This window comes from Crinia signifera, chromosome 4, assembly GCF_055691185.1.
Source record: "Crinia signifera chromosome 4, ASM5569118v1, whole genome shotgun sequence".
Classification (NCBI taxonomy): domain Eukaryota; kingdom Metazoa; phylum Chordata; class Amphibia; order Anura; family Myobatrachidae; genus Crinia; species Crinia signifera.
In genome coordinates this window covers 15,192,015-15,215,591 of record NC_139220.1, presented here as the reverse complement: position 1 = coordinate 15,215,591, position 23,577 = coordinate 15,192,015, and the positions used below count along the sequence as shown (strand labels likewise).

Genomic DNA, 23,577 nt, shown 5'->3' with positions numbered 1-23,577 from the left:
AGGACTGTGTATGAGGGACTCCGGTCGTCTGCAGGACTGTGTACGAGGGACTCCGGTCCTCTGCAGGACTGTGTATGAGGGACTCCGGTCCTCTGCAGGACTGTGTATGAGGGACTCCGGTCCTCTGCAGGACTGTGTATGAGGGACTCCGGTCCTCTGCAGGACTGTGTATGAGGGACTCCGGTCCTCTGCAGGACTGTGTATGAGGGACTCCGGTCGTCTGCAGGACTGTGTATGAGGGACTCCGGTCCTCTGCAGGACTGTGTATGAGGGACTCCGGTCGTCTGCAGGACTGGGTATGAGGGACTCCGGTCGTCTGCAGGACTGGGTATGAGGGACTCCTGTCCCCTGCAGACGGTTACTATAGAAAGCAGCTGGGATGTAGCCGCTTTATGAATTGACACATTGAGTACTTGTAAGAATGTTGCACCCCAGAGACTGAAGAAGGGGGTTCCTGCCCCTCCCCCCAGTACAAACCTTTGCCACTTGCATATTTGCAGAGTCTTCTCACCCTGATGTGCGGTTGGTTCCTGTAGAATGCGTGTACTGTATGCACAATGGGCGTCTGTACTGTGAGAACCAGTATTAGGACTGGGAGCAATTTACTCCTAGAACAAACCACAGTGTAATGCAGAGGGGGGTGCAAATGGATTTATTTACATTTCTATGCAGGCGGTGATAGTGTACTGGCTGCCTGTAACCCCCCTCAAATGCTGCACAGTACACGGTCAGTCCCAACCAACACTACATCTCTGAGTAAGGCCGAGAGACAGGTTCAAGTCTGAGGTATGCGGTAGATCAGTCGACCTACTGCTTGTGTCAACCCTTTGTCCCTATCGATTTTTTTTACTGTGTCTACCTATGGCCTGTCTGCCTTAATTGTAATTGGTTTGACCCTATGATCCATACCCCAAGTGGAAAGGTGGGTGGGAGCAGCCCCAATTCAGGGCTTTGTATCCAGAGTTCCTAGGAACCCAGCAACATCTGTACATCAGTGATGTCTCCATAGAAATCCATGATGTACTGCAGCTGAATTCCTAAAATATTGAATTATTGGTTTAGCCAACTGTACAGTTATTAGAGACTTATCGTCCCCCCCTCCTAATTCTGTGGAAATAGCGCCAATGAGACCGTATCTGTCCTATATATACAGCAGTTTTATAGTTTACTTTATATTTTAAATCCCGTTTGCGATTGCCATTTGGCGAACGTTTACTGTCTGTATTGTTTCAGGGTCACCCGGGTGCTGCTGTAGGGGTTTATAGGATTATTTGGCTGGGGATCTTCCTGTTTACACTGAGCTGGGGGTCTTAGCGGGAGGTCTGGTGTCTTATTTACACAGAACGCCCCTCTCACTTATACACAAACCATAAACCGCCTTCCATGTTGGTTTTTCTCACTAGCTGCAGCGGAGGTGCGACGTGTAACCCTAAACCATGACAGTGACAGGGGGATTGGTGCCCTCCCAAACCTGTCCCCTATCTGGGCCTAGTCCGTAGGCTCCAAATACTCATGGTTCTGACTGCAGTAGTAGCGCAGTAGATCCCATTATGTTTCACCGTTTATTGTACATATTATGTAGGGTTATGGAGGAAGGGGTGGGATTTATATCACCAGTGGTCAGTTTTGTCTGACTTTTTCCATTATATAACGTCTTATTAACAAAGCTGAGCAGTTAGGACGCACAAGCAGCTTCTGCTGAGCAGTGATATGCGGGATGTGACTCCTGTTTTTTTTTTTTTTTTAATCATGCATTTTTTTATTGAATTTTGAGAATACAAAAATAAAAGTAAGAAGTGGTGCATTATTCAAACACTACGCATAACACATGTTTACAACAGGGCAGTCACCAGGAGTCGTAGACCATTAAAAACTTCATAGGTAGGCACTGGACGTGGGTGGTGGGCCACCGTATAGTTCTATTTGTTACGCAGATACAGCAGCAGTCACACACAGGCCAGTATTCAATGCCTCAGATTCGCCGTTTTTTTCAGTGAATCTGGCAATTCGCTGGGTTAACGGCGAATTTTCTGTTAGAAAAAACAATTCGCCATATTCAATGGAGGCAATTCGCCACAAATGAACAGCGAATGTCTGCCGATTCGCCGTAAATGATTCTCCACAATTCGCCTGTGATTTTCAATGGGGTTTTTAGTGGAATTCGCCGACAGTGTATTCAATGCTGAAATGGAGAACTGCTTTCTCCATTAATTTTTGTCATGATTCTCCATTTCACATTCGTCATCTTTTTTAGGTGAACTGGAATGTGATCCTTTAAAATGATGGGGGGGGGGGGTTATGAGTCTTTCTATTTTTTTACTGGACAAGTAACACAAATATATTTTTAATTATATTTTTTTTTTACATACCATATGCAGGGGGGCGCTGCTGGTTACATATGCTGTGCGGCTGATTCACTTACATATTGCAGGGGGGCCCCGCTGATCTCAAATAAGGGTTGCAGGGACCCCCTGCCCGCTGGTGGGTGGCATGCAGTGGGGTCTGGCAGCGCAGGGTCATGTCAGGTAGTGCTGGCGTGCAGGAGGTCCCTGCAGTGTATGTGATATCAGTGGCGGGGTCCCTGCAGTGGATGGGAACTAGTATTTCACATCCACTGCAGGTACCCCGCCGCTGATCTCACATACACCGCAGGGACCTCCTGCCAGACCCTGCTGGATGCCACTAATACAGATACAGAAAGAGGTAGCAATGCAGTCATGGATATAGATACGGCTACTGATACAGTGACAGCCACCGATAGAAATGCAGCCACTAATAATACAGATATACTGTAGCCACTGATAGCACCAATGCAACCACTAATACAGACAGCAATGCAGCCATTAACACAGCCACAGGTACTGACAGGACGTTAGCATGTATGTATGTATGTATGTGTAGCATACAGTACAGTATATAGTATGTGTAGCACTGGCTGCTGTGCTGTGGGTAGGTACAGTACATGGCAGAGTAGCAGTAGTTACACGTGGGACTCTGTACACCTCACACCCAGGAGACAGGTATCACTATAGTTACCTGTACACCCGAGGAGAACATGTAGTGCCAGGCAGACAGCCAGGGTGAGTGTCCGGTCAGCCGCACCCCCCATGTCCTCGCCGCGCTGTGCTCCTGCTGTGCTGTCCCAGCAGCTGTGTGACGCCAGGGAGGTGGGAGGAGGACGCTGTCGCTGATCACCCAGCTCCTGAGTCCTAACACCCAGCGGCATTGAATACTGGCCAGTACCCTGGCCGCCGTCCTGCTACTGCCGCCTCCCGGCAATCCCTTTCCCCTCCCACACTGTGCTCACCTCTGACAGTGACACTCGGAACAGGGACGCAGCAGCAGCAGACCTTTGGCTCCGGCAGCCACAGCACGGTGATGTCAGCGCTGGGACTGCTGGAGCCGGAGGCTCTGCTGCTGCTGGACCTGTCCCCAGGCTGTGCGGAGGCTCCCGCCTGCATCAGCGCGCTCCACCCCGGCGACACCAGTCCCTCCCATCCCCCTGCAGACTCCAGACAGGCATGGAGCATCTGCGCAGGGGGATTCGTCACTGAGGATATTTTTCGCCGTCAGGGGCAGCGAGCCCCTGACGCATTGAATAGTCAGGGCTGGCGGCGAATTGCAGGGGAGCGTAAAATCATGGCGAGCGCACTGCGAATCAAAAACAGGATTCGCTGCCATGCGCTCGCCATTGCATTGAATACTCCCCACAGACTATAGGCTTGATGCATATTTTTATCAGCAGAAGCTGCTTGTGTGTCCTATTCACTCCGTTGAGGCTATTAAACTGCAAAATGCACAGATAAAGATGCCCGGGTTACAGAGTCACACAGAACTCTCGCAAATTGTATTGCACGGAGGATAGATGTATGTGGCACATCCGTATTCCTGGTTCCAGACTGTAATCCAAGTGTGATTATAACTGGGTTACATACTGTAATATCTTTTCTGTCGAGCATAATGAGGGCGGGGAACGACTGGGGGGGAGATGACTGGGACAAGCACTGTGCCAGTCCTGCCGTGTTGCTGGGGAAAAGCAATATAGTTGTCTATGCATTCAGATTGTGTTCATTGTACAATGCACTAATGTGGTTGCTCGCTGCACCATGCCACCTGGAAATGAACTGACTCCCTAATGTTTTCTCCACAGCCCTTCTCCGAGCTGCTCGATGACACTGCCCTCTTGGATGCCCTGGGACAGCTTATAGGGGACCCATTCCTGACGGAGAAGTATGAAATGATGGAAGTGGAGAATCCGGGGTCCCCCTCCCCTATGATCAAGGCAGAACACAGCTACTCCCTGTGTGGGGATTCTCGCCCCCAGTCCCCCTTCACCCATGGCTCGTCTGATGACAACTTTAGCGATGGTACGATGAGTGGGTAATAGACGGGTCTATAAAAACGGGTGTCTGTGGGGTGCATAACTTGTGAGCTTATCAAATGCTTGGAACGAGACACTTTACACGCTCCCGAACTAATGCAGGGTAACCATGGAGTAAGCATGTTACATGTTTGCCTAGTAGAAGTCATTGTTTGGCCTACACTAGTATCTATAGTCGTTGGGCCTGTGCGATCACCAGGGTGTGAGCCTCAATGCTGGCTGTGATGTCATCTGTTACTGGAGAGCTGATAGGCTAGATCTTAAGGGCACAAAATGGCTGCCACCACCAGCACCTTCATAAATGAAGGGTACAGCTCAATAAATATCTGGCCTGTCCACCATATGTCTACCATGTTTTTAGAGCTGCAGTCCCATAAAAGATCGGTACTTGTTTCCTAGCACGGCGCCCGTCCGGTTGATCGCATGCCTTAAGTTAAGGTACTTAAAAAAAATCGGTGGCGCCGTGCTAGGAAACCAGTACCAAAAGATCTTTTATTCAGCGTTCATCATTTTTTTAAGCCCCATTTTCTAAATCTCTGGAGAATCAGAAGTATGGCTGCCAGTCACACACACCCCACAGCTGTCATCCTGACGGTAATGTGGTAAAAAAAGGTTTTTACCTGTTAATGTCCTGAGTTCAAGTTCTATATTATTCTGTTTTCTTTATTTGTGCCCCTTTACTATGATGCAGGATTGATAGGGGGTGATTCAATAAAGCCAAAGATCACAGGGCTCAACGGTCAAGCGAGCGAATTGCAGCACGAAGCCGACATTGCCAGATTTAGTGAGCTTCCATAGTACCGCGCACAAAGATTGTTGGTACATCGATCCAGGGGCTACTTTGTAAGGCAAATATGCGCACACCTCTGCAATGCTGCAGCAGATCGCACCCACATTGGACAGTTGGACATGAGTGCTTAAAATAAAAAAAGGATTGAGCAAAGTGTCTGTGGGAAGCCACTGTACTATATATTTTTATTTATTTACAGTTTCTTATATAGCGCAGCATGTTCCGTTGCGCTTTACAATTGGAAACAACAGTGATAAAACATACTGGGTAGAAACCAACCGACATAGAGGTAGGAGGGCCCTGCTCACAAGCTTACAATCTATAGTATGTCAGCAATGATGCCCCCGCCAGAAAGGGCTGAGGTGAGAGGTGTAACTGCCGGCTATTGTTTGGACAATGGGCCTAATTCAGGAACAGATCATCTTACCATGCAAGGGAAGCAAATGCATTTAGATTGTTTCTGTGCAGGGTAAATACAGACTGCTTTTGCATGTAGCCAACACATGTATATTTTTACACTGCAATTTAGATCTGTTTGAACACCCTCACCCGAATCTAACTCTCTGCACATGTTACATCTGCCCCATCTGCAGTGCAGTATGGTTTTGCCCATTTACCTGTTTGTATGTGACATTTCCATCACCGAGCAATGTGTGACATTTCACAGTAAGCCTGACACGGGTATATAACGTATTCACATAGTACTAATGTTCCTGCTTCTCCACCTACGCTGAGATCATCCGACAACGGAGCACACAAGGTCCAGGCAGGGGTTAAAGTCTAATGACAGAGGACGTTGTGCTGCTGACGTCAGGCTTGTGTTATTCCCACCTCGCTGAGTGGCTGACAGGTCCCCGGCTCTCCGTCATGTACTATTATAGCCCTGTGACATTATATAGGTCATAAAGAAATGTCACCAATGGTTATTTCACAGTGTCTGATGGTTATACATTACCTAGCAGTGTGTGACGATACTGGGATTGTCCCAGCGTCTTGTATAATTGTGGGGACAGTCCCAGGATTCTAGGACTAGTCCTAGTACATTGGGTTTGAATTTACAGTTGAAATTCGGAATGCTGACACTGACATTATTTCAACATTGTGAATGCCGACAGCCAGATATGTCGACGTGGGACTTCTAAGGTTAGGGCTAAACAGGGTTAAGGCTGCAATTACAGTTAGGGTTAAGTTTACATTTGAAATCCCAATGTCAACACAACGTTGACTCACTATTGAAAATATCGAAATTCAGACATGACCACCCTCCGCAATACAACTTCCCTGCTGTTCAATGCAAAACTGAAGTCCCCATCTCTCTGTGGTCCTAACAGACCGGCGGTGGGTAACCAGATTCACAGAGTGATATACAGTACAGTACAGTATACAGGAGCCAATTTTGTATATATTACTTGTCCTATGCTTCCCACGACCACTAAATATTGTCCAGGCCGCAAGCTTATTACTCCATGCATCTTGCAAATGTTTGCATTCCCCATATACTCAGCACTGTCCTCGCCAGGGAACCGCCCAGGAAGTGAGATGTGCAGCAGAAAATGACTTCCCTTCTGCTGGTGTAAATAGTATAAATTGGTAATAGGTTGGGAGTATTTATTCTGTGGCCCTATGTATCCTACCCACAGACTTCTAGTGTTTGTATATGCTGCAGTCCTATAACTGTTGGTTCCACACCAAAATGGCTGCCCCCAAGGTGTGAGGACAGCGGGCGCACTCTCTTGTCCCATATAATATCTGCTGCCATATAACAATGCTGGACCTCATTCCCGCCTTTCTGAGCTTATACCGTTCCCTCCGCAGGGGATCTCGCTGGGGATGACTGGTGCCTGGGAGGACGGCTCACACCAACCAAAATCAAGATGGAGGTGCCCAGTGAGGAGAGGCCGGGCCTTGCCCCTTCTGTCACCTTGACAGTCAGCCCGATAACCGCGCCGCTGCAGATGGAAGTGCTGCCAGTGCCTGAGCAGGTAAGATTCACCTCTGTATATATGTGTACATGGCACCCAATAATAAGGGCAGTATGCCCCCAGCTTTGCCACTTGCTGGCCGGCGACGGGCAAACACATCAAGTGATGGCGCTGCCCATTTCTCACTGCTCCGTTATAATGTCCCCGGTCCGAGGACGGATGTGTAAATGGTGCACAGGTAAAGTCCGGTCCTTATAGTGACTTCTTGTTTCCTTCCAGCATAAACCTTTGACTCCAAAGTCCCTGCCGGAAATCAAGCTGGAACCTCACGAAGTGGATCAGTTCCTGAACTTGTGCCCAAAAGAAGGTGGGTACACCTCCCCTCCCCCCTCTGCGCCGGTACCGTACCCCACACGGTGATGTGAGCCGTAGTCCTCTTTCAGTGGTTACGGATTAATGTTGTCTCTAATTTGTTTTTCGGTCCTTTTTGTGATTGTAACCATGTTGCTTTTGTCCCCTCATCCAGCTGCCTCCTCTGATAGTCTACAACTGCCCCCTACTCCCCCCAGCAGCCACGGGAGTGACTCCGAGGGGGGTCAGAGCCCCAGCCGGTCCCTTCCACCCGCCAGCCCCGTCCAGTCACCGTCCGGAAGCAAAGTGACCGCTCGCAACCCGTCTGCTCTCTCCAACTCCCCTCTGCTCACTGCTCCGCATGTAAGTCCCTCTCATTCTACCTTAGTTCTGTCTGTGCAGGTAGTTCCGGGCTCCCCTCCTACCTGTCCTGTCATTGGGTCTCTGTATAGCGGCTTCCCGTCATGTAGGTATAGCCGGGGTCTCCACAGGTCACCTTTCGGTTGGTGTACTGGGCAGATTAGAACGTTTGCTCCAAACGGACGGAGATTGATGTATTTCTTGGAACTGTATAATTTAAATCCGGTCATGGAAACAACGTATCAAGGTTTAGAGAGATAGAAGGGTCTATGTACGAAGTCTTGCAGAGAGATAAAGTGAATGGAAGATACAATATTCGCCAATAAGTGCCTAACTGCCAGATGACAGACTGTTTGAAAAATGACAGTTAGCTACTTATTGACTCGGGTGATTGGGTCGACCCATTGGGTGGACAGAAGGTCGACATGGCTAAGGTCAACAGTCAAAAAAATCATGAGTTTTTCAGTTTTTGTCCCAAAGTCGACATGGACACCGTCAAAGTGTACCGCGTGGCCCGCTGACCCCCCCACGCTTAGCAACCGATATATTGAAGAAAGCTAACCTATGGTTGCTACGGGTTACAGCGCATGTGTGGTACTTGCACTACGTTATGAATGAACCGTTCTAGACTACATTAGACCCTCCCCCTGGTGACGCGCTGTCCTCGGGGGGGCTCCTCGCAGGCCGGAATCTGTTCTCCAGCTGACGGAGATTTTGTGAGTCATTGTGCAGCGCGTATATATATATCTATCTATATCTGTACAGCCATTGCCTCATCACGGGGACACAATGGTCCTATTCATTGCTGACACTGACTCACACTTCCACACACAGCTGGCGCTTAAACACATTCCCCTGCAAAATGTCAGTGTAAATGCAGGATATTCTGTCAGTATACGTCTTCATATAGCGCTGTAGACGGCTCCTAAATGTAATCTCGTTCACATGGAATAAACCCTGCAATTGGTGTTAGTGGTTTAGAACACAGCCCCCTGGTGTTTATGTTGTAGTATACTGATTTATAGATATATGTATGGTGCCAGTGTAACAGGAGATGCTTGGGATAAAGAGAGCAAACACCGCCACCTACAGGCAGTGTGCAGGTATTGCGCTGAATCTGTAGATTTTATTTAAACTAAAGGGTTACTTGTATACTAGTTACCAGCCCGTCAAATAGACGGAGCAACATTACAGTAATGTGCCTTTGGGGCAGCATTAGGCTTGCGCGTGCTTTAATGTCCCTTCTTGGTAATTTGGGCTTCTAACACCGTCGTTGTTCTATGTAATCTTCTGCAGAAACTTCAAGGAACTGGGCCCCTGATGCTGACCGACGAGGAAAAGAGGACCCTGGTGGCGGAAGGATACCCCATCCCCACTAAGCTGCCCCTCACAAAGGCTGAGGAGAAGGCGCTGAAGAAAATCCGCAGGAAGATCAAAAACAAGGTGCGGAGTGGGTGGTCTTTGGGCTGGGCGTTTCCCTGAGAACGTAGACTGGCCGATGCGTTCCCAGCTGATGTCACATTGACGTCTGTGCCCTCCCCCTTCTTCGGCAGACTCAGACAGAAATAAGTCAGTTCTGACTGACTTTTAATTACCGATGGGGAGGCGACCATCGAATTAATTTTCGGCCGCATGTGAAGGGATGGTTTTGCGTACATCCCCTCACATGGTAACAAAAGGAATTAGGCCTTATGTCCGTATTCTGTGCGGTGTTAGTTATGATAATAATACTTTTACTAGCACATAAGTTCTGTACCGTCCGGACAGCGTAATCCTGCAATCCTGGCATGACACAATACCTATATCTCTCCCCAGATCTCTGCCCAGGAGAGCCGCAGGAAGAAGAAGGAATACATGGACAGTCTAGAAAAAAGGTAAATATATCACCAGCTCCGTCTAACCATGAATTACTCGGGCACGAAGAATTCCTAATGTTATCCTTATGTTGTTGTCTGTGGCATGTTATGCAAATGAGGGGACTAGTCAATGAGGTCCCCATTACTGTGGTGCACATCTATGTCACACAATCGTTCTGAGGAATTCCCATGTGAGATATTGGTACCGCCGGTCTGGCTCTGATGGGTAAACTTGTTGTCTTTCCGCCGCAGGGTTGAGAACTGCTCCTCCGAAAACAGCGACCTGCGGAAGAAGGTGGAGGTCTTGGAGACCACTAACAGGTGAGATGATTGTTCCGGCTTCTGTTACTTGTAATACAAACCCTTGCCACTAGGCCGAAGTTTTGTTTTGTTTTGCGAACCTCATCTTTTGTCCTGCGTGTATTTAGCTGTTGCATACAGCAAATCCTGCAATCGCTGAATAGCAACCTAGGTGCCATGGTGAATATCCGACAGCTTGTTCTAGACCAGTGGTTCTCAGGCCGTGAGTCTTGACCCATAGTAGGTTGCGACTCCATGTTTCTGGATGACCCCTCTGATCTCTCAGCCAGTGGTACAAGGAGTCTGGAAAAGCAGTTGACTTGTCTGTCACTTCCTGGGCTCACTGGCGTAGAGATAGGAGGCACTCATCTGGGGGTGCTATCGGGTCCTGGGGCATCTGGAAACTTACAGGTGAACCCGGCAGCCAGCAGGAGTCTGTGCCCCTCCTATCACCCTCTGCCTCTCCCTAGTCACCCTCTGCCTTATTCCTGTCCCCACTACCATGATTGTCATTCACTGCCTCTCCTTAGTCACCCTCTGTCTCCCTCTGCCTTCCCCGTCACCCACGGTTTATCCCTAGTCACCCTGTCTCATCCTGCCATCTCTGTTACCCGCTGCTTCTCCCTAGTCACCATCTGCCTCTCCCTGCCACCTTCTGCATCTCCTTGTTAGCCACCGCCACAACCTCTCTCCCTCTGCCACCCATTGCCTCTCCCTGTCATCCACTCCCTTTGCCTCTCATTCCCCATCACCCATGGCCACCCACTGACTCTCCTGTCATGCACTACATCCTCCCTGGCACCCTTGCCTCCCCCCAAAGCCTTCACAGCGGGTATAACATATGCATCCATGTATTAAAAAACTTTGGCTGCAAAATGATCGTCCTTCATTTCCAAATCTTCTTCTCTATCCACAGGACTCTCTTGCAGCAGCTGCAGCGTCTCCAGGCGATGGTGGCCGGCAAGGTCTCCCGCTCGTGCAAAGCCGCGAGCACCCAAACCGGCACCTGCCTCATGGTGAGTGTTAGCCTCCCGTATTCAGTGCTATATATCCTGTTAATGCTACATACGTACAGCTGAGACGTTCTCTAGGCTGAGATGACATTCAGCCTATCCGCTCCTTAGGAACTACTAGTGACATCACCAAGGAACTAGTGACATCATTGACGAATGAGATACTGGACTGGTCTGTCCAGACTACACCGCCTGAGAGACGGCTATTATTTATACTGCAGTTTTTCTAACCTTAGATTTCTCTAAAGGATTCATTTACGCCGGTCCTGTCCTTGCTGTGGTTTCTATTACATTGTTACCCACTTATCCGGATCGTTCTACATATAATGTAACAAGATCTAAGCAGGGCTCAGTATCTCACTGTACTTCTCTGCGTGGCATAAGCCAAATAGGTCTACAGTGCCGTGTTACCGTCCTACGCACTGATATAATCCAGGAGTTTATCCATAATACGGAACCAGTCACTAGGCCGTGTTCGCCGGTATAACGTTTGTCCCACAAAAAGGGCGACTTTTAATCTAATTGAAGGCCCGTCGTATTTCTGCTCATAAAAATAATTCTGGTCCTGCAGATCTGGATGTGTTTGACGCAGGACCTCATATCTATATCTATATGGCTAGGATTGGAAAGGGGCCAATCAGACAGATTAATAATTAAAGTCCGTCTTTTTAATTCCATTTATTTTAAATAAGAACAAGAATCGCACATGCAAATTGTGTTTAAATAGAGATTTTATTTTAGAGATCAACCTAAATATGTTGTGAGTTATTCTTGTGTATTATGAACGTGTGGGTGTCCAAAATGCAGCCCTCCAGCTGCTGTGGAACTACACATCCCAGCATGCCCTGCCGCACATTTGCTATTAGGGCATGCTAAACCTGTGGAAAGGCATGCTGGGATGTATAATTCCACGTGGCGAATGATAAAGTAGAGAGAGATACATTTTTCAAACACATCTTGTAACATGACAGTTAGGAGCTGATTAGTACGTCTCCGCGTGGTGAAGAGATCAAGTTGAAGGAGATAACGCACCAGCCAATCAGCTCTTAACTGTCATTTTTCAAACCTAGCTGATTGGCTGGTAATTATCGCCTCCTAATTTATCTCCACTTTATCTTTTCACCAGAGTTAATACATCTAACACCTGTGAGAAGTGAATTCTCCTATGTTTGACACCTAATCTTTGCCTCGTGTGCTCCCCCAGGTGGTGGTACTGTGCTTTGCAGTCATTTTTGGTAGCTTCACGCAGACCTTTGACCCCTACCCATCAGCCACCAGGACAGTACAAGAGCAGAGCCCGCATTCACTGCCTGAGTCCTATGCGGCATCGATAGGTGAGTGATGTCATGACGAGCAGTCCCTGCCCCCCTACGAGATGTGTATTGATCGGTCACTGACGGCGGTGTTCTCTCTTAGTGCGCTCCAGAAATCTCCTGATCTTCGAGGAGCATCACGGCTGGGAAGAGCTGCATAGCTCCGCAGTGTCCGTGGAGACCCGCGACATCTGGGAGAGGAGCGCAGAGATGATTGCTCAGCACCGTGCGGCGTCCCTAGAGGAGCTCAGCCGCTCCCAGGAGAAGTCGCACATGGCTTCCAATGACAGCAGCCGGGAAGGTGCACTACGGCACAGGTGAGAGGTGCAGGCTGCTCAGACTGTACATGGGGATCCGGGAGGAGACGGCGGAATGTAGAGGTCTGGGGAACTACAGATATGAGAGATGCTATCCAGGTAGAGATTGAACTAGGAGCGCATTGTGCGCTGTGACCGCACACATTAATATTATGCACACTTCACCTGATGCATTAAAACTAAAAGTCCGAACTCTCATACAGGAAACACGGTGCTTAGTGGGAGAGTCGAGGGCGTAGGAAACACAGTGCTTAGTGGGAGAGGTGTAGTACAGCAGGGGTGAGGGCTTCAGGTAATACGGTGCTTAGTGGGAGAGTCGAGGGCACAGGTAACACAGTGCTTAGTGGGAGGGACGTAGTACAGCAGGGTGAGGGGTGCAGGTAATACGGTGCTTAGTGGGAGAGGTGCAGTACAGCAGGGGTGAGGGGTGCAGGTAATACAGTGCTTAGTGGGAGAGGTGCAGTACAGCAGGGGTTAGGGGTGCAGATAATATGGTTCTTAGTAGGAGAGGTGCAGTACAGCAGGGGTGAGAGGTGCAGGTAACACGGTGCTTAGTGGGAGAGGTGCAGATAACACGGTGCTTAGTGAGAGAGGTGCAGTACACTAGGGGTGAGGGCACAGGTAACACAGTGCTTAGTGGGAGAGGTGCAGTACAGCAGGGGAGAGAGGTACAGGTAACTTGGTGCTTAGTGAGAGAGGTGCAGTAGAGCAGGTGTGAGGGTGCAGGTAACACTGCTTAGTGGGAGAGGTGCAGTACAGCAGGGGTGAGGGGTGCAGATAATATGCTTGTTAGTGGGAGAGGTGTAGTACAGCAGGGGTGAGGGCACAGGTAACACAGTGCTTAGTGGGAGAGGTGCAGTACATATGGGGAGAGAGGTGCAGGTAACACGGTGCTTAGTGAGAGAGGTGCAGTAGAGCAGGGGTGAGGGTGCAGGTAACACTGTACTTAGTGGGAGAGGTGCTGTACACTAGGGGTGAGGGCACAGGTAACAGTGCTTAGTGGGAGAGGTGCAGTACAGCAGGGGTGAGAGGTGCAGGTAACACAGTGCTTAGTGGGAGAGGTGCAGTACAGCAGGGGTGAGAGGTGCAGGTAACACAGTGCTTAGTGGGAGAGGTGCAGTACAGCAGGGGTGAGAGGTGCAGGTAACACAGTGCTTAGTGGGAGAGTTGCAGTACAGCAGGGGTGAGAGGTGCAGTAGAGCAGGGGTGAGGGGTGCAGGTAATACGGTGCTTAGTGGGAGAGGTGCAGTACAGCAGGGGTGAGGGCGCAGGTAATACAGTGCTTAGTGGGAGAGGTGCAGTACAGCAGGGGTGAGGGGTGCAGGTAATACAGTGCTTAGTGGGAGAGGTGCAGTACAGCAGGGGTTAGGGGTGCAGATAATATGGTTCTTGGTAGGAGAGGTGCAGTACAGCAGGGGTGAGAGGTGCAGGTAACACGGTGCTTAGTGGGAGAGGTGCAGATAACACTGTGCTTAGTGAGAGAGGTGCAGTACACTAGGGGTGAGGGCACAGGTAACACAGTGCTTAGTGGGAGAGGTGCAGTACAGCAGGGGAGAGAGGTACAGGTAACTTGGTGCTTAGTGAGAGAGGTGCAGTAGAGCAGGTGTGAGGGTGCAGGTAACACTGCTTAGTGGGAGAGGTGCAGTACAGCAGGGGTGAGGGGTGCAGATAATATGCTTGTTAGTGGGAGAGGTGTAGTACAGCAGGGGTGAGGGCACAGGTAACACAGTGCTTAGTGGGAGAGGTGCAGGTAACACGGTGCTTAGTGAGAGAGAGAGGTGCAGTAGAGCAGGGGTGAGGGTGCAGGTAACACTGTACTTAGTGGGAGAGGTGCTGTACACTAGGGGTGAGGGCACAGGTAACAGTGCTTAGTGGGAGAGGTGCAGTACAGCAGGGGTGAGAGGTGCAGGTAACACAGTGCTTAGTGGGAGAGGTGCAGTACAGCAGGGGTGAGAGGTGCAGGTAACACAGTGCTTAGTGGGAGAGGTGCAGTACAGCAGGGGTGAGAGGTGCAGGTAACACAGTGCTTAGTGGGAGAGTTGCAGTACAGCAGGGGTGAGAGGTGCAGGTAACACAGTGCTTAGTGGGAGAGGTGCAGTACAGCAGGGGTGAGAGGTGCAGGTAACACAGTGCTTAGTGGGAGAGTTGCAGTACAGCAGGGGTGAGAGGTGCAGGTAACACAGTGCATAGTGGGAGAGGTGCAGTACAGCAGGGGAGAGAGGTACAGGTAACTTGGTGCTTAGTGAGAGAGGTGCAGTAGAGCAGGTGTGAGGGTGCAGGTAACACTGCTTAGTGGGAGAGGTGCAGTACAGCAGGGGTGAGGGGTGCAGATAATATGCTTGTTAGTGGGAGAGGTGTAGTACAGCAGGGGTGAGGGCACAGGTAACACAGTGCTTAGTGGGAGAGGTGCAGGTAACACGGTGCTTAGTGAGAGAGAGAGGTGCAGTAGAGCAGGGGTGAGGGTGCAGGTAACACTGTACTTAGTGGGAGAGGTGCTGTACACTAGGGGTGAGGGCACAGGTAACAGTGCTTAGTGGGAGAGGTGCAGTACAGCAGGGGTGAGAGGTGCAGGTAACACAGTGCTTAGTGGGAGAGGTGCAGTACAGCAGGGGTGAGAGGTGCAGGTAACACAGTGCTTAGTGGGAGAGGTGCAGTACAGCAGGGGTGAGAGGTGCAGGTAACACAGTGCTTAGTGGGAGAGTTGCAGTACAGCAGGGGTGAGAGGTGCAGGTAACACAGTGCTTAGTGGGAGAGGTGCAGTACAGCAGGGGTGAGAGGTGCAGGTAACACAGTGCTTAGTGGGAGAGTTGCAGTACAGCAGGGGTGAGAGGTGCAGGTAACACAGTGCATAGTGGGAGAGGTGCAGTACAGCAGGGGTGAGAGGTGCAGGTAACACAGTGCTTAGTGGGAGAGGTGCAGTACAGCAGGGGTGAGAGGTGCAGGTAACACAGTGCTTAGTGGGAGAGGTGCAGTACAGCAGGGGTGAGAGGTGCAGTACAGCAGGGGTGAGAGGTGCAGGTAACACAGTGCTTAGTGGGAGAGGTGCAGTACAGCAGGGGTGAGAGGTGCAGGTAACACAGTGCTTAGTGGGAGAGTTGCAGTACAGCAGGGGTGAGAGGTGCAGGTAACACAGTGCATAGTGGGAGAGGTGCAGTACAGCAGGGGTGAGAGGTGCAGTAGAGCAGGGGTGAGAGGTGCAGGTAACACAGTGCTTAGTGGGAGAGGTGCAGTACAGCAGGGGTGAGAGGTGCAGGTAACACAGTGCTTAGTGGGAGAGGTGCAGTACAGCAGGGGTGAGAGGTGCAGTACAGCAGGGGTGAGAGGTGCAGGTAACACAGTGCTTAGTGGGAGAGGTGCAGTACAGCAGGGGTGAGAGGTGCAGGTAACACAGTGCTTAGTGGGAGAGGTGCAGTACAGCAGGGGTGAGAGGTGCAGGTAACACAGTGCTTAGTGGGAGAGAGAATGGAATGAATTGGGTGTGATTGTCAGCGGCTCAGGATAGTGCATGTTGTAGCAGGGTGGAGAAGGCGTGGGTTCTCTTATGTACCCTCGGCACGACATTACTAACCAAGGCGTATTTATTGCTTTTTCTCTTTGTTTCCAGGTACAGCTCGGATTTTGGACAAAATGAGACGACGAAAATAATAGAACTGGACAGAGTAAACACAACTTCCTAATGGTCTATTCCTCCCCCTTCCCCCCCACACCCCTAAACCCCATTTCCCAAGTTCCCACACGGAGACTGCCCCTCGGACTGTGCCTCCATTGTGAGGCGGAGGAGGCTGGGACTCTAAGCTTGATACTGGCATATGACCATAAGGAAGAAGATTCTGCAGAACGTATCGCCCTGATTCCATAGACGTCAAGTCCTGCTCGGAAGGGGAGCGGCTAGTGGCACGTTAATAAGGCATGCGCCTCCACCCATGGAGAGACAGACCGGCAGCGAAATGTGACCTATGGGGGCTGCCAGACCCTTCTCCTGCAGGACAATGCCTAAGAGGAGAACGTTTGGGACAGGAAATGGACGTATTTATAAAACGGATTATTAAATGTTTCGATTCAAGATGAGCCAGGAATGTGTAGCGGACAGGAAGGGAATGGGTTAAATACAGAAGGCAAATCAGAGGAGAATTTATATTTTTAAGACGATTCTTATCCAACTTGTGCCCCATGTAGATGTTGTGGAACCTCATGTCTCAAGTCCTGCTGGGACTTTCAGGTCCACACCAGAAGGTGTGGCCTAAATGAGCCCCAGTCTCCGCCCACTTGCCCTGTATCTGTAGTGCCTTATATCTGGATTATAATTGGACAATACTGTCCCATCAATCAACTCCTCCATGACTCTAGATCTATTGAACATTCAGATTATTCTGGTACGGGATCGTCTCTCGCCACAGTCCATTAAATTATGTTTCTCAATAATCCAAGTGGTTCTCCGCCCCGTTCCTCCCCACGTAGCCACTTAACTGCCCCTCCTGCTTTGTAAATAGTATTTATTAGTCGTATTTGCTACTCTCGTCCGTTATTGAAGCCGTAATTATTACTACCGACGCAGTGCCTCACATACCTGGTTACCAAGGTGCCGAGGAGGTCCGTTACTGTTGGCAACGATCGCTGTACCAAAGAGCACAGTGGGGTGTAGATTTTCTAAAGCTGAAAAGTTGCGTGGTTGCCCATAGCAACCAGATTTGACCTATCCCGTACGACATCTTACCATGCTATGAGCAACACCACTACTTTTCAGTTTTAGACGTTTAGTAAACCAACCCCACTGGTTTCTCTAATACTCCCATGATCCTTTGCAAGTCAGTGGCTGGCCAATGGCCAGCAGAGGATCCTGGAATTTGTTGTAATAAGAAGACTTAAGAGAATCGTGTCCTATAGTAACGAGCTGATAATCCAACAGAGATGAGGCCATAATGAATGTTCGGTCGCTGCCGGTGGTTTGTGTTGCCGACGGTCCTCGATCTCGCTATCCTGCATTGTGCTATAGCGCAGCACGTGTCTCGCACCTGACGTTGAAGGGGTTACGTTTCTGTTCCACACTTGTTCTCGCTTATTTTGGTATAATATTTTATATAAAACCTAAAAGGAAAAAAAAGTAATAAAAATATAGCTGCATTCTGGATGCAGAGTGATCATTTATGGAGGGGAGGGATCACAGTAGGGGGGGAGGGATCGCCGTAGGGGGGAGGGATCACCGTAAGGGGGAGGGATTACTATGGGGGGGAGGGATCGCCGTGGGAGGGGAGGGATCACCGTAAGGGGGGGAGGGATCGCCATAGGGGGGAGGGGAGGGATCACCGTAAGGGGGGGAGGGATCGCCATAGGGGGGAGGGGAGGGATCGCCGTAGGGGGGAGGGGAGGGATCGCCGTAGGGGGGAGGGGAGGGATCGCCGTAGGGGGGAGGGGAGGGATCGCCGTAGGGGGGGGGGAGGGATCGCCGTAGGGGGGAGGGGAGGGATCTCCGTAGGGGGGAGGGGAGGGATCGCCGTATGGGGGGAGGGGAGGGATCGCCGTATGGGGGGGAGGGGAGGGATCGCTGTAGGGGGGAGGGATCGCCGTGGGAGGGGAGGGATCGCCGTAGGGGGGGAGGGGAGGGATCGCCGTAGGGGGGGAGGGGAGGGATCGCCGTAGGGGGGAGGGGAGGGATCACCGTAGGGGGGAGGGATCGCCGTAGGGGGGGAGGGGAGGGATCGCCATAAGGGGTGGAAGGGAGGGATCGCCATAAGGGGGCCAGGGGAGGGATCGCCGTAGGGGGGAGGGGAGGGATCACAGGAGGGAGGAGGGGAGGGATCAACGTAGGGGGGGAGAGAAGGGATCACAGGAGGGAGGAATCGAGGGATCATCGTAGGAGGGATTACCATAGGAGGGTGGGTATGGATCACCCACCATAGGGGGCAGGGGAGGGATCACCGGAGGGTGGGGAAGGATCACTGTAGGAGGGAGGAGAGGGATCACCTTAGGAGGGTGGATAGGGATCACCGTAGAGGGGAGGGATCACCGTAGAGGGGTGGAGAAGGATCATGGACACCTGGTTGCTGGGACCGGCTCTCTGGTGATATTGTCACTTGAGGAGCACTGTTAGTGGGGGCAGGAGGGTGCCATCTGGGGGTACTTGGAATTAGTTTTGGATTGCACTGTCGGCCTACCACTTAGCCCTGTCCTGTATAGTGACCATTTCCTGTGCAGTGCCATCTGAGCCACAATCTCTTCTGCCAGCTGCTCAGGGACCTGGGCCCCAATGATCCCCTCCTAGGAGATGTGATGAAGAAGCTTTGTGTCGGAGGAACACCACCGGTGACATGTATGAGTATAAAGCCACACACAACATGCCATCACACAGTCATATGGTGCATGTAATACACCCTCCGGCCAGGGGGAATGCAATACGGTCTCAACATGTCTGCGGCATACAGTGAGCTGAACAGCTAGGAGCATTATCTATGGTAACCACACATAGTAGACAATGAGGTCACCCTGCAGGTGGATGCCTCCTAAGGGGGGTATTCAATCCTGGTCGCTATTAGCGACAGGGAAAATAGCGGCGGCCTCCTATTCAATGCTGTCTTTCCTGACAGCATTGAAGAGGCAGATCGACAGAATGGGCCCGACTTTAAAAGCAGTCCTATTTTGTTGATTACGGACGTGAATTTTCGCGATCGCGGTCCAATATGCACAATCCACGGCTGTTTACACGGACTTGCCGTCTTTTTGCCGATCGGCAGCCGGGACATTGAATCCTGTCTAACAATCTGCGGTCAAACAAAACTAAATGGTTCAGGGTCACGGCTGTCGGGACAGATTGTTTACCCCCCTAAATCTACCTCCATCAGGATCAGATCTCCAAGTCCGAGTGAGAAGACCAACGCTGGGGGCAACAGCCATGCACCCGATCATATCAAGTTAGGCTACCATACTGTCCCTTTAAACCTGGGCACTTATGGATTACACAGGTTCTGTGGCTGGCTGACTACAAGCCTGCTTTACACCTGGTACTTATCACACCAAGAACCTGTGTAATTCATGAGTGTCACAAAGGGGGTGTAGTATGGAACGCCTGTATCAAGGAGAACAGGGATGCGATTGGACGCTGAAGACTGTATCCAAATTGCCCTGACATCAGAATGCCCCAATATTGATGCTCTCGTATCAATAACCAAGCAAAATCATTTCTCCAAGTTTCTGAAGTCATGTGGTGGTGGTCAGGGCTGTGGGTCAGTCATGTGGTGGTGAGCAGAGCTGTGGGTCAGTCATGTGGTGGTGAGCAGAGCTGTGGGTCAGTCATGAGGTGGCGGGCAGGGCTGTGGGTGAGTCATGTGGTGGCGAGCAGGGCTGTGGGTCAGTCATGTGGTGGCGGTCAGGTCTGTGGGTCAGTCATGTGGTGGTGGGCATTGCTGTGCTTCTGTTGGCCCGGATACTTATGGTTGCCAGTTGACAGCCTGGTTATATCTATCGCATTGCCAATAAATTCATTTTTTTGTTTGGTACTGGATTACCAACCCAAGGACCTCTGCAAGTTCCCATTGCACCCACTTCTGAGGATATTTCTATACTGTATTATGCATATAGTAAGTATCTTGTTATACTCACACACACACAAAAAAAAAACAGTAACGGGAACAAATATAATGTAAAATCCAGAAATAATCACAAAACAAGGTAACAATCTCCTCAGCCAGTGGCGCACATAGGGGGGGGGGGGGGGGGGGTGTTTTCTGAGTACCCAGAACCCCCCCCCCCCCAGGAATCTAAGGACACTAGACTGAAAGCTGAGGGTTCCCTCTTTCCATGGGTAAAAATCGGCCCTTGGTAACCGGAGATATCTGACTTCAAAGCAATGGTCCCCATCCAAGCCTGTTAATTGCTCTTCCCAGTCAGATATTTCAGGTTCTGTCTGACTTATGCCCCTTTCAGACCGCACTTAAAAACCGGTATTTTGCCAATTTCTTTTACCGTTGAAGGTAAAGGTGCAGGACCACTTAACCGTTTTACAAAAGCTATTTTTGTAAAACGGTTAAAATGGAGGGTCCTACCCGTTTCAGACCCGGTATTTTTGTATCAAAATCGGGTCTGAAACGGTATTTAGGACCCAGCCAATAAGCTGGGTCCTAAAATGAGCTCATTAAATATTCATTGCACTGGAGTCCGACCCCCCCCCCCCCCCCGCGTAGGTTAACATCCCCGACCCCCCCCGCATTGTGTTTAAGAAAACCCCCCGTGAAGCCGGTACCTCCTGAGTTTGCAGATGATCCCGGCAGCCGCAGTACTGTATGGACGGCTGGCTGCGCTTATGAAAAAAAAAGGGACTTTCTGAAAATGGCTGCCCCATAGGAAAACCCATTTAAAAAAACCTGTCTTTCGTATGGGGGCAGCCGTTTTCCGAAAGTCACTTTTCTTATAAGAAGCGCAGCCAGCCGTCCATACAGTACTGCGGCTGCCGGGATCATCTGCAAACTCAGGAGGTACCAGCTTCACGGGGGGGGGGGTTCTTAAACACAATGCGGGGGGGGGGGGAGGTTTCTTAAACACATTGGGGGGGGGGTTTGTTAGTCCTAGGGGGGGTGTTAACCCGCGGGGGGAGGTGTTAACGGGGGTGGGGTGTGTTAACCTGCGCCGGGGGGGGGGGGGGCGCTGAAGACTGGCTTTGACCCTGTATTTGGAAAGTTTCCAAAAAAGGGTCTGCCCGTGCCAAAAAACCGCACTTATACGGTAATATACCGTTTAAGAGATGCAGTGTGAAGGGGTTTTACCTGGCAGACCCGTTTTTGGAAACGTTTTCAAATACAGGGTCAAAGCCAGTTTTGCGGTCTAAAAGCAGCATTAGAGTTTTTCTGAGGCTATATTCCAAAAGCTGGGACTCTCCCCCTTTTATGGACACTAGCAGTTTGTCTCTACTTTTCCCAGAGCCAGAGATATCAGCCTTCCAGCAGCTGGTTACTGCTCCAGCTCCACACACGTGGTATGTCGTTTTATATACTCGTTGGCGGATTGCTCTGCCTTCTGAACTCTGATCCCCTAGTCCCCAATACCATTTGGTAGGTGGGATCCTCTAGTTTTTAATTCCATTAAAAGCTAAGAAATCTATTTCCGCGAACTGGAGATATCTGCAGTCAAGCAAGCTGTCCTCCCACCAGAAAATTGTGAATAATAAGCCCACTCCACTATACACCCCTCCTCTGCATATTAAACATCCTCTACCACCCTGGAAGTTATGTATCAGGGCCCCTTCATTCAGCCCAATGCCCCCTTCTCCCACCATCTGTGCAGTAAATGGGTAATTAGTGGAAATTACTGATCCAGGCCCTACATGCTGAGCGGTTGATTTAATACCCCCTACCACCGCGGGACATCAAATCTTCTGCTCATAGCACCCCCCCTGCTGGAGGATAGGTGGGGCCCCAATACATTGTTATGCTCAGGGGTCTACACTGCTGTTATGTATGTATGTGTGTATATATGTATACTAGGTGATTCATCGCGCCCTACGGGCGCTCTTCACACCGTCGTAAGGGGCTGCGCCCCCTTAATTTGTGAATGTTTGTATTGTAAGAAATATGGTTAGAATTGTATGAAAGATGCCCTGTATTGCAACTTGAGTTATAGGTGAAATGTGTTAAATAGAGAGCATATGATTTGGAAGGGGTGTGTATTGTTTTGTTTAATTAAAAAGCGGTTACAGAGAAAGAAGTACATTGATAGTGTGGATGGTACAGTGACATTTGTTGGTGGGGGGGGGCTGTGTGTGCTTGTTGTTTAGGTGTGTGTGTGTGTGTGTGTGCAATAGTATAGTAGGGTGTTTTTGAGTCAGCGGCTCCCCACTGGCGGAGGTCACAACACAGGAAAACAGGAGGCTGGGTAGTGATAGGGGTGTGTGTGCATAAGGGGGACTAAAGAGGAGGGTGGGAGATACTGTGCAGCTTCTGCCAGTGGGTGAGGGTCCAGCGTGGAAGTACAGGATGGTGGCCCTTAGTCAGTGTCTCCTCCTACTGGGTGGGAGTTAGGGTGCATGGGCTATGAGGCATGATAGGGGCATGTGGGCAAAACAGCGTCAGCGACTCCCCAGTGATGGAAGTTACGGTTCAGGAGAGCAGGAAGCTGGGTAGTGATAGGGGTGTGTGAGTATACGGGGGACTAAAGAGGGGCTTAGGGGTGCCGTGAATTGCGGGAGGGGGTGGGGGCACAGGGCGCGATGAATCACCTAGTTGGTGATATATTCTTGTAGAAGGATGGTAGGATGTTGCTGTCATTCAGAATGCATTTACATAAACAGTAATAGTAGCAGTAAAAGATCTGACTTAAAACACCTACAGTAAAACAGAACAGGTGTTATATATTATACAAAGAATTGGTTGATGATGTGTAGGTTGACGTGCACATAGTTGTCACTGGAAAAAAATTGCCACAAGAAAAAATCAACATAGAAAGGTCAACACATGTAAATGTTGACATAAGTGTGACACCTCATTGGTGTCCATGTCGACACATGAGAATGAATATGAAAACATAAAAAAAAAGAAAAATAAATCTTCAAAAACTCATGTCAACCTTTTTCATTGTCGACCATAGCCGTGCCAGTGTTTTGTATGTGCCATTTAATCCTGGGGTTGCCGTGAATCGCGCGCTGGGGTGGGGGGGAGGTGAGGGGTGTCCGCGAATCACGGGAGGAGGGGTCGTGGGTGGACGCCGTGAATTGCGGGAGGGGGGGGTGTGGGTGCCGCGAATCGTGGGAGGGGGGGGCAGTGAATCGCGGGAGGGTGGGTCGCGGGGGCGGGGGGTTGCCGCAATGACAGGAGGGGGGGTCAGGGGTGGGGAATCACGGTAGGGGGGGTCGTGGGGGGCACCGTGAACTGCGGGAGGGGGGGCCCAGGGGGTTGGCGAATCACAGGAGGGGGGGTGTGTCACGGGGTGGGGCCGCGAATCGCGGGAGTCACCGGGGGTAACGCGAATTGCGGGGGGTGTGCTGCAAATCAC

The 23,577-nt window shown here is 50.5% G+C and overlaps 1 protein-coding gene across 1 annotated transcript in view; it reads left to right on the top strand.

Moving 5' to 3' along the window:
• Window positions 1-17,729, top strand: part of CREB3L2 (cAMP responsive element binding protein 3 like 2) — a 44,576-nt gene extending 26,847 nt beyond the window's left edge. Inside the window, exons 2-12 of the mRNA XM_083181187.1 lie at window positions 4,151-4,367; window positions 6,987-7,153; window positions 7,373-7,460; window positions 7,620-7,807; window positions 9,101-9,247; window positions 9,620-9,678; window positions 9,913-9,981; window positions 10,877-10,976; window positions 12,178-12,307; window positions 12,390-12,603; window positions 16,208-17,729. Coding sequence (XP_083037313.1) covers window positions 4,151-4,367; window positions 6,987-7,153; window positions 7,373-7,460; window positions 7,620-7,807; window positions 9,101-9,247; window positions 9,620-9,678; window positions 9,913-9,981; window positions 10,877-10,976; window positions 12,178-12,307; window positions 12,390-12,603; window positions 16,208-16,280 — 1,452 coding nt within the window. The 3' untranslated portion in view covers window positions 16,281-17,729. The remainder of the gene's footprint in view (window positions 1-4,150; window positions 4,368-6,986; window positions 7,154-7,372; window positions 7,461-7,619; window positions 7,808-9,100; window positions 9,248-9,619; window positions 9,679-9,912; window positions 9,982-10,876; window positions 10,977-12,177; window positions 12,308-12,389; window positions 12,604-16,207) is intronic.
• Window positions 17,730-23,577: the final 5,848 nt, after the last annotated feature.